The sequence below is a fragment of the Anas platyrhynchos genome, chromosome 10, assembly GCF_047663525.1.
Source record: "Anas platyrhynchos isolate ZD024472 breed Pekin duck chromosome 10, IASCAAS_PekinDuck_T2T, whole genome shotgun sequence".
NCBI lineage: Eukaryota > Metazoa > Chordata > Aves > Anseriformes > Anatidae > Anas > Anas platyrhynchos.
In genome coordinates this window covers 10,139,586-10,156,281 of record NC_092596.1, presented here as the reverse complement: position 1 = coordinate 10,156,281, position 16,696 = coordinate 10,139,586, and the positions used below count along the sequence as shown (strand labels likewise).

The following is a 16,696-nucleotide window of genomic DNA, read 5'->3' as shown; positions in this document are numbered from 1 at the left end:
AACAGTCGCAAGGAAGTGGTCAAGCTGTTCAGACGGCCCCTCTTCATGGTGAGCTTGGTGGTTCAGTGGCTGGTTAATGCTTCTGTGTCCCCTAGTGCCACCCTTGTGGCATGTAACAGGCGTAATGAGAACAGAGCAGTCGTGGCTCTGAATATTTGTGCACAAGCTAACATGACTCTGTTATCCATGGTTCACTTTGCCACTGAATTTAGAGCTGTGGTGTTGTACACCCAGCTGCCACAGCGCTGTGAAACCCCAATTTTAGCAGCAAAACTAAAGCACCATCTAGTGGCAGTAGCCATATAAGAGCTGTCTCACCATTCTTCCCATGACAACCCATGCACCTCTTCTTCTTAAAGATGCTGATGCAGCAGCCTATTCCCTTGGTCTTCAACAACGTGCAGCACCAGAGCCCCAGGAGACCCCCACCGCCTCCCGGGACGCCCCGGCAGCCCAGCGCCAAGAAGTCCCCCCAGCCAGGCCCGATGGGGACCAAGCACTACGGGGGCCCCCACGTGTCCTCACCGCGTCAGTTCCTCAGGGAGCCCTGTGGCACATCCTCACAGGTGGCTGGCTGCCTTCCCTGACCCCTGCCTGGCTTTTTATACACGTGCCTGCTGGCTCTAAGCGTTACGTGGGGGTACCTGCCGCTGTCCTGCTCATCTCCACCGTGCTTGTTTTACTCCATAGCCTGTACTATGAAATCGGTGTCAAGACCGTTGCAAATTGTGCCGTTCAGCTGTAAAAATCAAAGCTCGGTAGCCTAAAAATGTCAGAGCCCAGGGAGTGCTGGAGCCATCCCAGAACCAAGTGGGAAGTCTGGCTTCTGATTCATGGTGCTTGCAATCACCACCCAGTGCTCCTCTGCAGTCAGCAAGAGTTGTGACTTCATAGTTCAGGGAGCTAGGCATAATTGTGAAAGAGGGTTTGTTGCTTTTTTTCCTGGCCCAGATTTCTTGGAAGGCAGCTTTGAAAAACAAGTTTGGCATCATTAGACCTAAATTCACTGCATAGATCAGAATTATAGAATGGTTTGAGTCAGAAGGGACCTTGTTGTGCTGTCATTACAATCCCTGATAAAGGATCCCTCCCCAGCTTTCCTGTAGGCCCCCATCTTCTTGGGAAAGACTTGAACTGCCCCAAAAAATACTCATGCAGGTATGGAGGAAGCAGGAGAAGCATTCCTTAGGGGCTTTACACTCTCCCTCCCTTCATAAGCTGCTCTGTTCTCCGTCGAGCTGTGCCCACGTGCTCTGATGCAGCAGGAGAGCCTGCCAGCCCCTGCTCTGCCACCACAATAAATGCACACAGGGTGTTTGTCCTCACAGACATACAGTGCCTATCGCTCTGTTCAGGGAGAACATCCACAATTCATCGTCTTTTTCCCAACTGCATCCTTGAAGCGGTAGCTTTAGCTGTCTAACAGGGAGCTTTAAAATCTTACCTGTGTGTTTGCATCTGCTTTTCAGGTACCGCAGCAGCAGCAGCACCTTATGAGAGGAAACCAAGCCCAGCAAACGTGTCTGCCAGGGCAGACGAGCATTTCAATGCCCCTCTACAACAACCCCATGGTGTTTTCACAAGCACATCCCATTACAGTGGCTGCACAGATGCCGACCGACCTGAGTGAAAGGCAGCCGCAGTCCAACTACAGCCAGGACAGGAGCCTCAGGTACGAGCTGGCCCTGTCCTCACAGACCTGTGTCTTGCTCTATCCAAAGCTCCAGGGTCTCTTTTCCAGCCAAGATGTGTTGTGGCAAAAACATGACTCCTATATACAAAGCTGGAAACTGCCCCAGATTATACGACCGCCTTTCAGGGAGGTATCTGCAGACATTGTCTAGGGGATCCAGCCACTGCAAAACACTGTGTAAAGGAACGAGAGAAACCAGGCTGCCTACAAGTCTGACCATCTATAAACATCTGTAATACATTTGCACGTATTTCTCATGTGAAAATGTATTTCTCACGTAATTTGGCAGGTTTTAGCTCACCTCCATGGGTCACAAAGCAATGATAAGCATCCTATTTCATTGGCTTTTTTCAGGGAGAATCGGTGCTTTGCATGCTTTTGGGGAGGTCTTAAAGGGCTTGTTTTTAGAGCCTGGCAGTCAGCAGTTTGGTCCATCCCTGCCCTGACCATCCTCTCTTTTCCTCCACCGCAGAATGCTGCTGGACCAGTCCATCCAAGCCATGATGCCCGCCGCCAACGGCAGCGCTCAGGCCACGCTGAGCGGCACCAGCAGGCAGCAGGGAAAGTGAGTCCTTGCTTAGTGTCGTAGCAGGGCACTTGCATAAGGTCACGCAGACACAACCCATGCTTGGAGGGGAGGGAGACGCTCGTGGCAGGTTTTGCACAGCGTGACAAGCCCTGATTCCTGCAGCACCCGGGCTGCCCAGGGTGGTGGCTCTGGGGTTGGCGTCTCATGCAGTGTTTTCCTCCTCATGGCAGATTCGTGGCGGAGCAGCAGACCTTGCCTCCCGCCGTGCAGATGCAGCCCATCACCTGCAGCACGGTCCGGCCCCCCGCCCCCTCGCCTGTCTTCTCCCCGTCCGTGGTGATCCCCCACGCCAGCTTCACCTCCCACCAGACCAGTGCCCCAGTTCACCTCCACCAGTGGCCGCAGCAGCAGGTTCAGCAGCACCGGCTCTACCTTCAGGTGAGGGAGCTGGAGCAGCTTTGTAGGTGTACACGGGGCTAGGGTTGGGGGCTGAGGGTTTTTTTTTTAGAAGAAATGGGGCTTAAGACTTATCAGACCTGGCCTGGCATGGCAGCATGCCTCCTGCTATTATGTCTCAGCATAGCAAGTTTGGTTTTTCTTAATCAGATGCAGTCAATTCCTGCAGTTGTGTTTTGTTTCCCAACACAAATCTCTGTAGAAGGTGATTTGGGTTTTTCAATGCATGTTTTCCATCAGTGCATGCCAAGTTAATGATGCTGCCAAGGAGAGGGGCTGTTGAAACTAATTATTAATGAGCAATACACTCTCCGAGGCTTGCTGGGTTGGCAGAGGTAAGCCATGGTCCTCCTGGCAAAGGCGATAGCACACAGAGCAGGAGGAAGAGCTAGAGCTGGAAGTCGTGCTGCAGGGCTGCATTTTGGGTCAGCTTCTGGTACTTCTGTCCAGGAGGCTCAGCAGCAAGGCACGGCGTGGCTGGGCACGGAGCAGGGCTGATTTGCCTTCGTGTCTCCCCACAGATGCAAAGTCCTGAGGCGGTGCCGGGGGGCCCGAGCCCGCGTGTTTTCCAGCCAGCCCACGTCGCGCAGCAGAACCCCCTGAGCTACTTCCTGCACCCACAGCCGCAGAGCCGCCACGCACAGGGCCAGGCCTGCAACCTGCAGGACCTGCCCGAAATGCAGCTGCCCTGACCGCAGGCTCCCAGAGGCAGGGACAACCTTAGCTCGGCGACCCGAGCGCAGGCGGAGCGGGGACGGAGCTGTCGGAGCACAGACGGGTGAGGTCGGGGCCCCACGGGGGCCGGGATGGCCCCACCAGGGGCGGATGGCTCTGGAGGATTGGGATTTCCATGGGGGGGATCTCCTGGTGGTACAACCACCACCGAAGAGAGCCCTGGGGCTGTGAGAGGCCACAAGTGTCCTGGAAGGAGGGCACCTTCAAGAGCAAGGAGCAGAATACACACGGTGGGGCTCCTGCCTACTGGAGCTCGGCTCCAAAAGCAGCTGTAAACTTGTCGGTGAGCAGGATGGGCTTCGTTTGGGAGCCACGGGCAGGAGGCAGGGTGCTGCTGCAGGTCACCAAGCAAAGCCTTGTCCCTTCAGGGCTTTGGTGCTGGAAGGCACTGTGAGGGCGAGCCCAGCGCACGCAGCACACGCAGGCCGCAGCAGTCACAGGAGGGATTGCCGTGTACATAGCTCTCGTCGCACTCTAGTAGGTCCGTCGTGGAGTTTTTTCCTTTTTTCTATACCTCAACCCTGCCGTTTTTGTTTTCCAGGAGATTGGATAATGCTGCTAATTTACATAACACCACTTTTGCCTGAATTTCTTACTGTTGTTATACCAGCTCACATCACAACTAGTAAGATATTCGTCATGTTTTACTTCGGTTAACAAGTGCAGATAAATTTATATGGTTTTTACTCCCTGTAGCCAAATATTTTTCAGGTTACGGACAAAGACTCCTTACTCTTTCTTTTCTGTCGTTTTGTTTTGTTCCAAGTGGGTGTTGTTGTGTATGTTTCTTTACATGAAAACAAGCAAACAACACGTAGACCATCATGTGACAGCAAACTTTGTGGTTTTGCTAGGTCATATTTCAATTTGACAACCCTGAAACGTGTACTCACAATGACACAGGCACTGTTACAAGCCTGTCGGGTCAGCAATAAATTGTATTTTTGTAAATTGTCACTTTTTAACTATATGTTTATATTTATGAATTGAAAACCAGTTTATTCCTCAGTGGGTGTATAGTTAAGTGTCCCTACTGTTTGTGTCTTTCCAAAGGAAAAATGAAAATGTACATTTTTTTGAGGCATTAGTAGCTGAGTACTAACCGTGGGCGCTGTTCCAGCCCAGAGCAGGAGATGGTTTAGGCCATTATTTAAGCTGTGCAGGATGGTGGGTAGCTAGGAGCAGGGTCAGCCAGCAGGGATGCACCAGCTTGCAGCCAGAGCACTGTTTGGGGACCGCTGTCACATCCAATCAACGCTCTGAGGAGGGGGGGGTTGGTTGGGCTTTTTATTATTATTTTGTATTTGTATTTGTTGTTTCCCTGGCTCTCTGCACCACCCCAGCAGCTGCACAGCAGTGCTGACCCCACAGCCTCTGGCACAAGTAGCCCTGGCTTCAGGAAACGGGGGAGCGGGCACGGTGGCGTACGGGCAGGGTACAGCTGTAGCTGGAGACAGCGGGCGCTGCAGGGACACCTGCAGCTACAGCTCGCATGCGACCAAAAGCTGGGAGAGCCTGGCCTGCCACGGGGCCTTGGTTGCTTGGTGCTGGGGGCAGTGGTTGTGCACCCTGGGGATGCCGGCGGTGAAGAATTGGGTGTCACAGAGCAGGCGGAGGGGAGGCGCAGCCACGGCTTCCAGCAACATGAGGATGAAAACACACGCACAGAGGCTGGCACACGTGCTAAGGACACGCTGCTGGACACCTCTGATGGCCCAGTGCCGCTGCTGGGAGGCAGAGGCTGTGCAGTTCCTGCCGTGCCCCCTAAACTGCAACACGGCGGCTGGGCTGCAGCGTGCCAGCCCTGCGCATCAGCCCAGGTGGGTGGCAGTGAACCCTTCGTGGTGGTGGTGGTGCTTGGGGTCGGGGTTGGGGTCTGGGAGGGACAGGGGGTGGTTGGCAGGGCTTGCTAGGGAGGAGGCAGGAGTTTGCTGGCTTTCAAAGCAAGTCCCAGGAGCGGTTGGAGGGGGTTGCAGGGCAGCGGGTGTGCCGGACGGGGCTGTGCCCCCGCACAGCCCTTCTGATGGCAGCCTCTGGGCAGGGAGGGTGGATTTGCAAGGATGTTTACATGTTCAATTGGCCTTGCTAAGAACAAGAGATGTAAAACACGCACTTTATCAGAACCTCTCCTCTGCACGTGCTTTAGTTCCAGTGCCCACACAGCCGCTAGCGCAGCTGCTCGTGGTACCAGGTGCGGGCACCCAGCACAGCACGGGTGAACTGGGCAGAACTGGGCTCCTGAGGGCAAAGTCCCCCAGCCCCGTGGTGGGGGCTGGCTCTGTCCCCGCTCAGGCTGCCTCCAGGCAGGGCAGGGGCAAGGCTGGCTCAGGGCCCCAGGCTTTTTGCCTTGCATCACCACTCACGCTCAGAAGACAAAATACATCTCTTTATTCAGGTTGAGTTGTATTCGTTTACCTCGGTGTTAGCTACGAGCTGTGTTTTTGGGACCTGTTTGGAATGGAGGGTTGCTGGTGGGTTTGGTTCACCCCCGGGTATTTACAAGAGACGCCAGGCATGAGGTGGGCACACCGGTGGGTGGGAACATGACCAGTGCTGCCTGTGCCAGGGGCTGGGCTCTAGGGTCAGTGCTCACTAGCGTCCTGAGGCTTTCTAGCACACAAGCACCTCTATACTATCTCTCTCCACATATACAGATACACAGATATGTTTTTAATGTGCATATACGTGTATATCTCTATATATAGGCCACACAATTCCAGACCTCTGAAAACACAGGCAGCTTTAATTAATAAAGTCTTGCACTTTTAGCATATTTGTACATATAAGCTAAAGCCTGGTGGGTACCATCAGGCTGGTTTGACAAACACAGTGAGAAGTTACTGTACATAGTGTAACATAGGCCATGTAAAAAAAAAAAAGAGGAAGAAAAAATATGAAAAATCTTAGAACTGACTATAAATCTTGGTTTATTTTATATGATGTCAAATATAGATACGTTTATAAATGTTACTATTCTTAAAAGTATTTTGTAATGGGAAAAAGGAAGTGTCTTATGAAGATGAACAGTAAAGATTTTATTCTCGTCTTGAATCTATGTCCCTGCACAGCTCCATTGGATGGCAGTCTGTGCATTTTGACAAGCTTTAAAGAGATTGTACATAGTATTTTCAAAAAAAAAAAAAAAAAGAAAAAGAAGAAATAAAAACATACTTGCAAGACCTCTTACACAACTTGTGCTGTTGTTATTCCCCGAGTGGTGTGGGTCAGGCAGATGATCAGATTGCTCCTTGCTCTCTAGGAGGTGCAAGAGCTGCAGCCATGGCACGCACATACACACGTAGAAACAGCTGAACAGAGGGGCTCAAGAGACTGCCATTTTCATGACCAGTGCCAGAAGCAATAAGGACAATGCATGAATTTGAAAGAACAAGGTATCAGTGTCATATATCTGCACACAATAAATGTTTTAATGGGGATGCAAAAGTAATGCTGCTCTTCTCTTCCTGGCTTTACTCACCAGCCATCTCAGCACTGAAAAAGGAGAGGTTTCATGCACTGCTAAACTAGACCCACCCTTCAAAACTGCCTTCAAAACCTGGATCTCCTCTTTTATTCATTTTTGGAGGGGTTGGAGTCCTAGTGTGGTCCTTGTGTGGTTCAATCCTTGCTTCAGAAAGGAATGGCTAAAAATGGTTTCAACGTGACTGATGTTTTTGAACAAAATTCTGACACAGTCCATCGTGAGAAAGAATAGTGCCTCAAACTTTTTTTGTTCTTAAGTGAAACATTTTTTATTTAACACCCCATTTGTCTTACAGTATTCTGCATACAATACAATGTATAAAAAGCCAACCTGCCAACACCAACGTGTTGCCTTCTTGGTAAAGTGACAAAGCTATAGCAAAAAGACAAAATAGCCTTATGTTTCCAGAGACAAATTAGAGTATTTCATTTTTTAGTTCAGGTAATAACTGCAATCACAATCAAGAACCCTGTATAGTACAACTGGATGAGAAATCTCTAATAGAATCAACACACAGCTATTTCTTAGTTGTTATATTAGCAAACTCTTCTAAAAAATATATTACTATATAGCCATTAGAGTGAGGAACAAGTGGCTTGTCTTAGGAATGGACTGAAACAGAGAGTGCTCGTTCTGAATCACATAGCAGTGACCAAGTCTCATGAAATGCCCCTGTTTGAGTTATAAAGGGCTCTCCCCTTTCATGGTGGAAAGGGCTCGCATTTTTATTACCATCAGTGGAGCTATTCCCTCACCTCGTGTGTTCAAGCCCTTTGGGGTGACTGTGCAGAGACAGCGCCGCACCTGTTATACACAAAGGGGTTGAGCAGTCACGGAGCAGCACGCGCCGCATTGAAAGGCTGAGGGAATGCTACAGCTCTGCTGGCCGTCCCCATGGGCAGGTGATTGCGTCTGACAAAAGGCATTTTATGTGCATTATCAACAATAATAATGGCCCAGCCACAAAAAAGGGCTGTGCAGTGCACGCCAACAGCCACTGAGAATGTTTCAGGACAAGTAACCATGGCAGAGCTGCCAGGTCCTGCTGGTGACACTGCAGAAGGTAGTGCAATTTAAGAACTGTATAAACAGCATCACTAGTGTTAGCAATCTATATCCGAGCTACAATCATCTAATTTGTACTGAATGTTGTACATTCATTTATTTCCTATGACAGAACCAAAAAAAAAAATAAATCACTTAATGAAAACTGTTACAGGAAAAAAAAATAAAACTGAGATGTGATGTATCTGTACTCATTTAACCACACTGCTTCCTATTGATGAGTAAGCTGCTTAAAAACACTTCTAAAAACTTCCAAGTTGCAATTTGAATGGAAAGTCCCCCCATTGGGAAGTAGCTGAGTAGTGCTGGGCCAGCCACCCTGCAACCAGCAGGCTCCCTGCTAGTGCTTCTGCTTAACTCCCAGCTACGTGCCGCAGCTGACCTCTTGCAACAGAAATGTGCTCACCCACTGAGTCCTAATGCAATACAACGTGAAACAGCATTTATCTTTGCAACACCAAATATATTTTAAATATATTTTTTAAAAATTGTATGCTGGTAATCTCTCTTTTTATACATAGATATGATATAGCTGACAAGGATTACTACATCACTGGTAATGGCTCTATGGTTTCTTGGACTGACACCAATAGAAACTGGTATTTCAAAAGGGTGCTCAGTTTTGCATAACCAAACCGTGTAATAACACGAGGCCATTCTTATTTTGCAGGTTTCTTCAGCACAGTCTTTTGTACTTTGATTTTAACTTGCATGTTTTTCTTTTTTTTTTTCTTTTTTTTCTTTTTTAACAAATAAATTGGCTCTCCAACTGAAAATGTCTTTGAGTTTTAAGAATTTCATGTCACTATGCTATGTTGCTTAGCAAACTATAGCTTTGACTACCTCTTGAAATTAGCAATATCCATCATGGACCTACAAAAGCTTTTTGTCTGGGTAGCTGTCTCTCTTTTCATGGGGCTATGTTAACTTCAGCACAGCTGCTTGCATAAGAATTACTCACAGAGCAAAGCTTATCTGAGTACGTCCTGGACTAGAACATCAGTATCATCTGCTTGTATTTCTAAAACAACATTAGGAAAACAGTGAGCAAACACATTTACAAACACAGTGTTGCCCTACTTTGCCTCAGAAACATGCATATGAATAAATTAGTTTGTATGTTTTATGCATAAATATACAAATTAGATTTATATTGTATCACCTATGACTACTTTATGAAGGCTTCTAAAACAAGCTTCCTCGTTTTTCGCAAGTATCTTAGATTTTTTGGAGTTACTGTTCATTCAGTAAATCTTTATATTAATACCTGAGAGTGCAGAGAAGAGGAGAGGAAATAATATACATTCATTGCTCCTGATCAAGACTGTATTCTTCAAAAGCGGCATGGAAACATTAAACCCGATTGCAATTATGGCATTTCAGCAAATGCTTGTAACACAAGTCAGAATTTCATGTTATTCCTCATTCATTTTAGTATTGCAAGAAAAACAACCAACAGTGAATGTTTTCATCCCTGTTCTGCTTCTTTGCAAAAAATACACACAATATAAAATAATGGTGCCCTGAAGAAAATGTTTGTCATACAGCTTTAAAAGCAGTCATTTTTAACCAGTTTAACAGATTCCCAACTTACTTTGTTGTTGTTGTTAAAATACAAGCTCTTCCCCTCCTTCTCTAAACCCATTCTAGCACAAGCTACCTAAGGTTCAAGGTCAACACCCATGAGCATGAACACTGGCAGAGCTTACCTGCCCAGGATGTTTACTCTACCTTTATTTATTTATTAAGAATTCCAATTTGGATTCTAGAGGGTTTGCTGTTGCCATCAGTCCTGGCAGACAGAAAATAATTACAACAGCAACAATCGAAAGAGCTATAAAAATGAAATAATAATCACTAGTTTGAGGTGCGGACTCAGGGTAGAAAAAGGAGCAACTGCAATCTGTCTGTAGCAGTTCCACGGTCACATTCAGCTAAGAAGCAGCTTAAGAAGCAGCTAAGGATGGTCTGTCCTTGGGCACTCCAAACACAAATAAAACCATACGTTTCATCAACATGCTCCTAAGATGTCAACAATGGCTCCTCTTGGAAGATAAATGACAACCACCATGTGGTCAGACAGATTTAGCCACTGTTCTCCCTTGATTTCAACAACCTATACTACTAGCCTCTGCATCCGTGTGCATCCTGGATGACCAAGCACCTTATGTCCTTGCATCTGTCCTGAAGGAGGATTGATATGAGAATGGGAAAGAAATCACAAATACAGGCTGAGCTAGAAAAATAGGAAATTAGTTTTACAGGCCACACTGCAAAAGCTGATACGTGGGCTGCAAGAATGCTGTCTGAAAACTGACAATGAGGGACTGGAATCTGCAATAGTCAGGACCATCGGTGACACCAAAGCAGGGGAACAGTAAGCAGGACAACTTTTATTTCCTAACCTCAGGCTCTTGTGCCCACCACAGCTACCAGTTCAAACCTATGTTCTCAGTCTTCACCCTGCTTTTGATCCCAGTCCACATGCAGACTTGGAAATTACGCAACTAACCTGGAAGTCAACCTCTTAGCTGTTGATAACTCATTTTAAGTGGAAAATGTCTGGAAGTCATTACGTTTATCCCAGTAAGAGAAATGAACCTGCAGAGCACGCACTGTAACAGCTGTCATTCAGAAAGGTTTGTCATAGGTCACGCCTAGTGTTTTCTAGCAATGTTGCATATTTTAATAACATGGTAAAGACAGTTTATCCTTCAGCCCCTGCTCGGGCTGAAACTTATGAACAATGCAAGAAAGTGATTGTGCTTCAAACTATTTTTATTTACATCAAAGAATACCAGTAATCTGATATTTAAAGCTCAATCTTCAAACCCCCTTCCCTATGTAAACATCGTACTCAATTTCCATAGAAACAACCTTCATTTGCAAGTGCTTTATGTGGTTAGTTCAGAGTCAAAGATAAAGCAAATTACACTCTGGTTCTTGCTTTAAGTTGCAAATTTTTAGCACTCTCTATTTTAGCTTTTATCTCGTGAGGTTTCTCAAAAAATCTCACAAAGGCTGGCTCATTTAATAAGGACGCCAGAATCTGTTCAAAGGCAAAAGACCATTCATGGTTCCCTTTCAAACTCTGTGCCCTACCGCCTTCAGTCTGCTCCGAGCTGCCTTCCTCCGGCCCTTTTTGGAGGCTTTCAGCAGAAACCTCTGTAACGGCAGCTGGACTTTTGACTGGTGACATGGGACCTTGCAGTCTTCTCCCAACTTCTTCCATTTTCAGCAGGAGGCTGGTAACCACTGCTATAGCCCGGTACAACAGCTCCTCCTCAGGATCCCCGTGGAATAGATTGTAAAGGGTTTTTGAGAACTGGATGAACTGAGACTACACAGATAACAGAGGAGACTATTTAGAGAACAGCACACAACTCTCATTTCTCACTCCACACCGTGATCTCAATCCAGCACTTGCTGCTGTTAGGCACCTGATAACAACTGCTCTACTAACAGTACGGGCCTGGACCAGCCCTGATAAAACTGTGCGTCTGGAAGCCCCTCTCTTGCAGTTTACGGTAAGCTTACGTTACAGTAATTTAGAAAAACACAGTCTATGGTTAATGTGAAAGCCTGAAATTTAAGGGATCCTAAGAATCCTTTAGAAAAATACTAACAGAACTTAAAAAGAGACAAAGCAATCAAAACCAGACTTCTGTAATTCTCTGACACAGATTGTTTTACCTGATTCATTCTTGGCAGATCCTTGATGTTTTCTTCTTTTTTAAGAAGTTCATCTTGCCATTGCTTCAGATATGCCTGAATATCAACTTTCCCCTTCCCTATTTGACCAAAAGAAAAAAAGAGTGAGCAAACAAGAACTAAGAGTTTACATGGGGGATGAAGAACAAAACAATTGTATCCTCCATGTCATTCTTTCTCAACAGAGTAGTAGGACCAAAAACTACACAGGATCAGGGTTTACATTACATGCCCCTCCTCCCCGAGGAATACACTTATAAAAGTGGATATAATGTTAGCATTACGCTAAGATCAGCATACTTTTTCAGCACACACTTTCCCAGCTATACTCCCACTTTATCAAGTTATTACCAAGCATTTCCAGGATTCTCTACCTTTTTCCGGGCTGCTCTTCAAAGCATTACTTTCAAGATTATCCCCAGTAGATGAAACTAGAGTTTCAGAGAAGAAAAGAAAAGTTACTGCTTCGAGAAAGGAGGACCAGTGCTTCACTTCCTTTATCAAAAAATCTTTCCTTAAGGAGCAAGACCCCCATGTTTTCAACACAAATTAGGCCAAAAAAGCAAACGGTAATATATACACATATTTCTAAAAAATAAAAATTAAAAAAATAAAATAAAAGGCACCATGAGATTGGAGATCACGAAAAAGCTAAAACCAGCTGCATCAAGTGGATAATATTTTGTGCTCCATGTCTTGAACAACAGTGAGGACAGTGCCACCATACTACAGATAAAGTACTTTTTGATAGTTTCTAAAAACCAGAAAGGATCTCTCCTCCAAAGATGTAAAAACAAACAGCTTTCCAAATGTAGTATTTTGTTAACTCCATAAATTTAAACCCCACATTTAAAAAAAAGACACACACATACACACCCTAGTGGATTTAAAATGACAGCAAAAGATTATGAAACCCTTAAGTGCCTCAAAATAATTGAGGACATGGACATTACGTTAATAAATTTCTTGAGGCAGGAAATATGCCTTTATGCCTTGAATACAAAAACTGCAATGGTCATCATTTTAATGACTATTGCAACAGAAAGGCTGCCTCCTATGCTGAGAAATGCTGACCAAATATACTCCTCTATTTCCATGTAACCATTTGGGGCCTTTGAGTTCAATCATCAGACATAACCAATTCAGGGCAGGGAACATCTCTGTTCTTTATATGACTGCCAATGAAATGGCCTGTTACTGATGCCTGGATGCACCACCCCACACAGCTGGTTATGATAATCAACCCATGTGCTGCTACAGAAAAAACTGCTGTGAAGAAAGATGGCTATCCTCAAATTCTGCACTGCTTCGTATGGCAATGTAACTGTCTCCAGAAGATCTTCAAAGAGGATTCTTGTTAACAAGGACATGATTTGCTAGAATTCAAAACAGCTTTTGGAGGCTTTCAGAAGAAAGATCTCCATTATGCACTACAGGAAAATTAATGGAGTCCTTCCCAAATTCTGCAGGCAAAGTCACACACTCTGACACTTACCACTGAGTTGACTGAAGTGGATCAGTTCTTCTTTTGAAAGATCACCACCTTTGGAAGGGCTTAGAGATTCTACTTCAGTAAAAGCTGAAATAAATACGTGAATGAAGTGTTTTTAGGGCTCCCAAGCATTAACAAAGCAGGGAGAAAAAGCAAAAGCTTTGTACATATTGTTCCTATGAACAAAACAGAAAGTGTGTTTGAGTAGATTAAGTCCTCCCCAAAGAATATATCACCCTGGAAAAAATACACATCTGTATTACAGCTATGGGACTGTACTGTAACCAGGGCTAATGAGAACAGGAAGGAAAGGGAAGCTTAAATTAAAATCATGCAAAGATGATAAAAGCCAGGAACAGCCCTCCCCAAATGCTACCATTTCTCACTCACCTGGAGGAATGTGCAACTTAAAAAGAAACTTGAGTTTGTCTGTGAAACTTCCGTTGTACATGGTATCTATTGGAGGAAAGAGGCAACCAAGGTTATTCAACTGGACCCAGCTTTAAAATACCCCCTAACCTAAACAAATACAACCCAAGGATGTCAGAACAGGACATGTATTCTGTCTTACATGAAGTATGATTAGAGATGATGCTTAAGGAAGTATCAGCTGCAGCTAAGCCTGAGGTTTGCCTACACTGAGGCAAGAACACCAAAACATTTTAGCACACTATCCTACATATTGAGGCCCTGCTTCCCAGAACACATCTGAGCATCGCTCATTGATACAAAGTGAAGAATAACTGTATTTTTCCCTTCTTTGCTTCCTCACAGCTTTTACTTGTTTTTCCCTTCTTTCTTTTCCCCTTAATTAAATTACTCTCACCTCAACCTGTGAGCCTTTTTCTTTCCATCATATTTTCTTCTCTTTTGAGGAGGGGGAGTGAGAGAGCTGTTGTGGCAGACTTTAGCTGCCCAGCAGGGTAAAACCACCATGTAAACAATAGCACTTTGAAAACAAGATGAAAAGAATAAAGCACTAACTCCAGAAAACTTTCAGTTGCCCAGGGATATAAAGCACTGTTTATCTTACATGATCTGTGTATGAGTAGGCTTTCAGTGCGAGGAAGCATTTATCATCAACCAAACAGGTTGTGCAATGAGGTCGTGCCCTTTACTAATTTTCTGGTATTTTGATGGCAAAGCTATATTTAAATTTCATCTCAAACAGGAGATTGCTCTCCATGGGATTAACATTTCAGAGAAGTTCCCAATTTGTAAAGCTTTGTGTCAACTATTTCACAGTGAAATACAGACAAGAAAATGAGCGCACAGTTCTGCAATTTAAAGCCTTTTTCATTCACCTAAAGAACGCATCTCCCACTCTGAAGTTTATAAATATACTTTGAGCATTTGACTTGCCATTTCACGTCTTTGCATTTAATGCCCCAAGATAAAGGCAAGACAATTTGACCCTACATTAAGAGGCTAGCCTCCTTAGGCTCCTTATCTCGTGTATGGAAGGTGATAACACCGAGGACTATTTCCAAGATGGAGTTCCCTTGTGAACGTGTTACATATGTACTGTTCTCTTACCAAGAACACAGGCAAATTGCTTGAAGTTTATAAGGCCATCAGAGCTCTCATCCATCAGTCTGAACGTCCACAATGCAAGCGAGTCTCTGTTTGCACAGTGTGACCAGGGACTTAAGAGATGACAGAGAACCCTGAACTGCTGGCAATCAATTCGATACTGCTCGAGATAAGGTAGGCTGGCATCGTGGTGTCGCAAAACAGGACTATTCACGTTCCAGTAACAGGAAAGAAAGTGCTCTTTCTGCAAAGAAAAGGTAAAAACATTTATCTGGGTAAAAGATGTGGGGAGTTAGCTATTTAATTTGTGTACGTGTAAAAAAATACACTGAATCTAGCTTTCTCCTCAATTTGTTAAAACTGTTTCACGGCCATCATACAGCTCACCATTAACATACATGCTTGAGAAGTGAGGAAGGTGGCACACTACCTTGAATAAGTCATAAAGCTCGTCAAGATCACTAGGACTGAATTTTACATCCTGGGACACAACACGTAGCTGAAACAAAATAAAGAAAAATAATTAATGAGTCTTTTCTTTTTGGAATAAGCCCATAAAACATTCACGAGATTTAACCTTACATTTAAAAAATACAGTTTGAATATTCCAGGTTTTGGCATGTAACCAATTAGGAGTAAGAATAGGGTTATTTCTTAAAAACAATCAGAAGATGATTGGAAGGAGATGACTGGAAAAAACAACTTCTCTCTGAAAAGAGACTTTGAAGCTACTCACATCATTTGCATATATTGAGCCTACACTATGAAACTCATGGGATAAAACTTGAATGCCAGATTATTTATAATGAAGTAACATTTACCTTCGGTTACAATGGACATTCAGCCCTTACCAGTGAAGCTGAATCCCCATTTTTTTAAAGGAAAAAAAAACAACAACAGCATTTTCAAACAAGATCTATATCCATCTCCACAAGATGTACATTTTGTAAAATGAAATACAACAGCTATCATCTTAGCTCAACAAACAGCATTTAGTATCAGTTGGTGCAAGCCACCTCTACTAGAGAAAAAAAGCACTGCTTGTTTAAGTAGTCTAGTCTTATCACCAGTTATTGCAAATACGCCACTGAAGAAAACAAAAAACAGGCAAACAAAGGAAGCACCCTGCAACCTCTACCTTCATTCAGGGGTCTGAGCTGAAAGGATGATGTTAGTAGCTGAAGAGCTGCCGCACCACACACTCAAGAAGCAACCCTTATTGAAGGCAGTGCATTCAGTGACATTTGGGATTGCTTTGGAGAGCAAAAATGCAAGTGATTGATTGTTTTACTACAGCATTAGGTCTCACAGAAAAATGCATTAACAATTCAAGAACAGCAGAAAGAAATATAGGTCAGCCTGCTCCAATCAATGCAAGTGTCAGAGAAATGGCAGCCTTTAGAAACTATCTGTGATGACAGTACTTGTAATGAGAGCAGAAGGTCATGCTGTGACTGACAGACTGAAAACATCACAGCCCAAACCTCACTTCACAGATACCCTGCAGACGAGAGGGATTTCACCCTAAACAATGATTTATTTGGCCTTAAAAAGAGTAGCTTTTTTTCAAAATTTTCCAAGAGAGAAGGAATTTTAGCAGAGGGAAGGGTTTAGTTCTTTATGTCACTCACCACATTCTGCTTAGTTGTAGCTTCTAATGTCTGGATCACATAAAGCCTGTTTCTGCAGCGCATACTCTCAACGTCCTCATATCGAATATCGCCGTATCTCTATGAAGAAAAGCATAGTTCTATGAAATCAACCATTGTTAGATAAATCTAAGCAGGTATTTATGTCTTTTCTGCATCTAAATACAATACAGGTAGGGACACAAAGAAGACTGCAGGAGCTCTGAGCAAAGAATCATTTATTATCACACCATGATTCACCCTGAACAGTGTAACTTTCAAAAGGGTGGGTGTTTAAAAGCGTGACAAGGAAAGAAGAAACTATGGATTAGTTCACAGTAAGGGAAGGCAAAGGAAAGGATTTTACTGT

The 16,696-nt window shown here is 44.6% G+C and overlaps 2 protein-coding genes across 7 annotated transcripts in view; one reads left to right on the top strand and one right to left on the bottom strand.

Moving 5' to 3' along the window:
- Positions 1–6,614, top strand: part of PASD1 (PAS domain containing repressor 1) — an 88,979-nt gene extending 82,365 nt beyond the window's left edge. For all 4 annotated transcript variants that reach the window (XM_013100489.5, XM_027465338.3, XM_038184500.2 and 1 more), the window contains 5 exons: positions 360–566; positions 1,470–1,672; positions 2,166–2,258; positions 2,453–2,660; positions 3,200–6,614. In XM_013100489.5, the coding sequence (XP_012955943.4) occupies positions 360–566; positions 1,470–1,672; positions 2,166–2,258; positions 2,453–2,660; positions 3,200–3,370 (882 nt within the window). In that variant the 3' untranslated portion in view covers positions 3,371–6,614. The remainder of the gene's footprint in view (positions 1–359; positions 567–1,469; positions 1,673–2,165; positions 2,259–2,452; positions 2,661–3,199) is intronic.
- A 524-nt stretch (positions 6,615–7,138) lies between these two features.
- Positions 7,139–16,696, bottom strand: part of TBC1D8B (TBC1 domain family member 8B) — a 38,731-nt gene continuing 29,173 nt past the window's right edge. For all 3 annotated transcript variants that reach the window (XR_011811605.1, XM_038184497.2, XM_038184495.2), the window contains 8 exons: positions 16,330–16,428; positions 15,129–15,197; positions 14,702–14,942; positions 13,556–13,621; positions 13,169–13,252; positions 12,048–12,104; positions 11,656–11,753; positions 7,139–11,302 (listed from right to left, as the gene is read on the bottom strand). Coding sequence is in view for 2 of the 3 variants with exons in the window: in XM_038184497.2 (XP_038040425.2) it covers positions 10,892–11,302; positions 11,656–11,753; positions 12,048–12,104; positions 13,169–13,252; positions 13,556–13,621; positions 14,702–14,942; positions 15,129–15,197; positions 16,330–16,428 (1,125 nt within the window). In the remaining variant the exon portion in view is untranslated. The remainder of the gene's footprint in view (positions 11,303–11,655; positions 11,754–12,047; positions 12,105–13,168; positions 13,253–13,555; positions 13,622–14,701; positions 14,943–15,128; positions 15,198–16,329; positions 16,429–16,696) is intronic.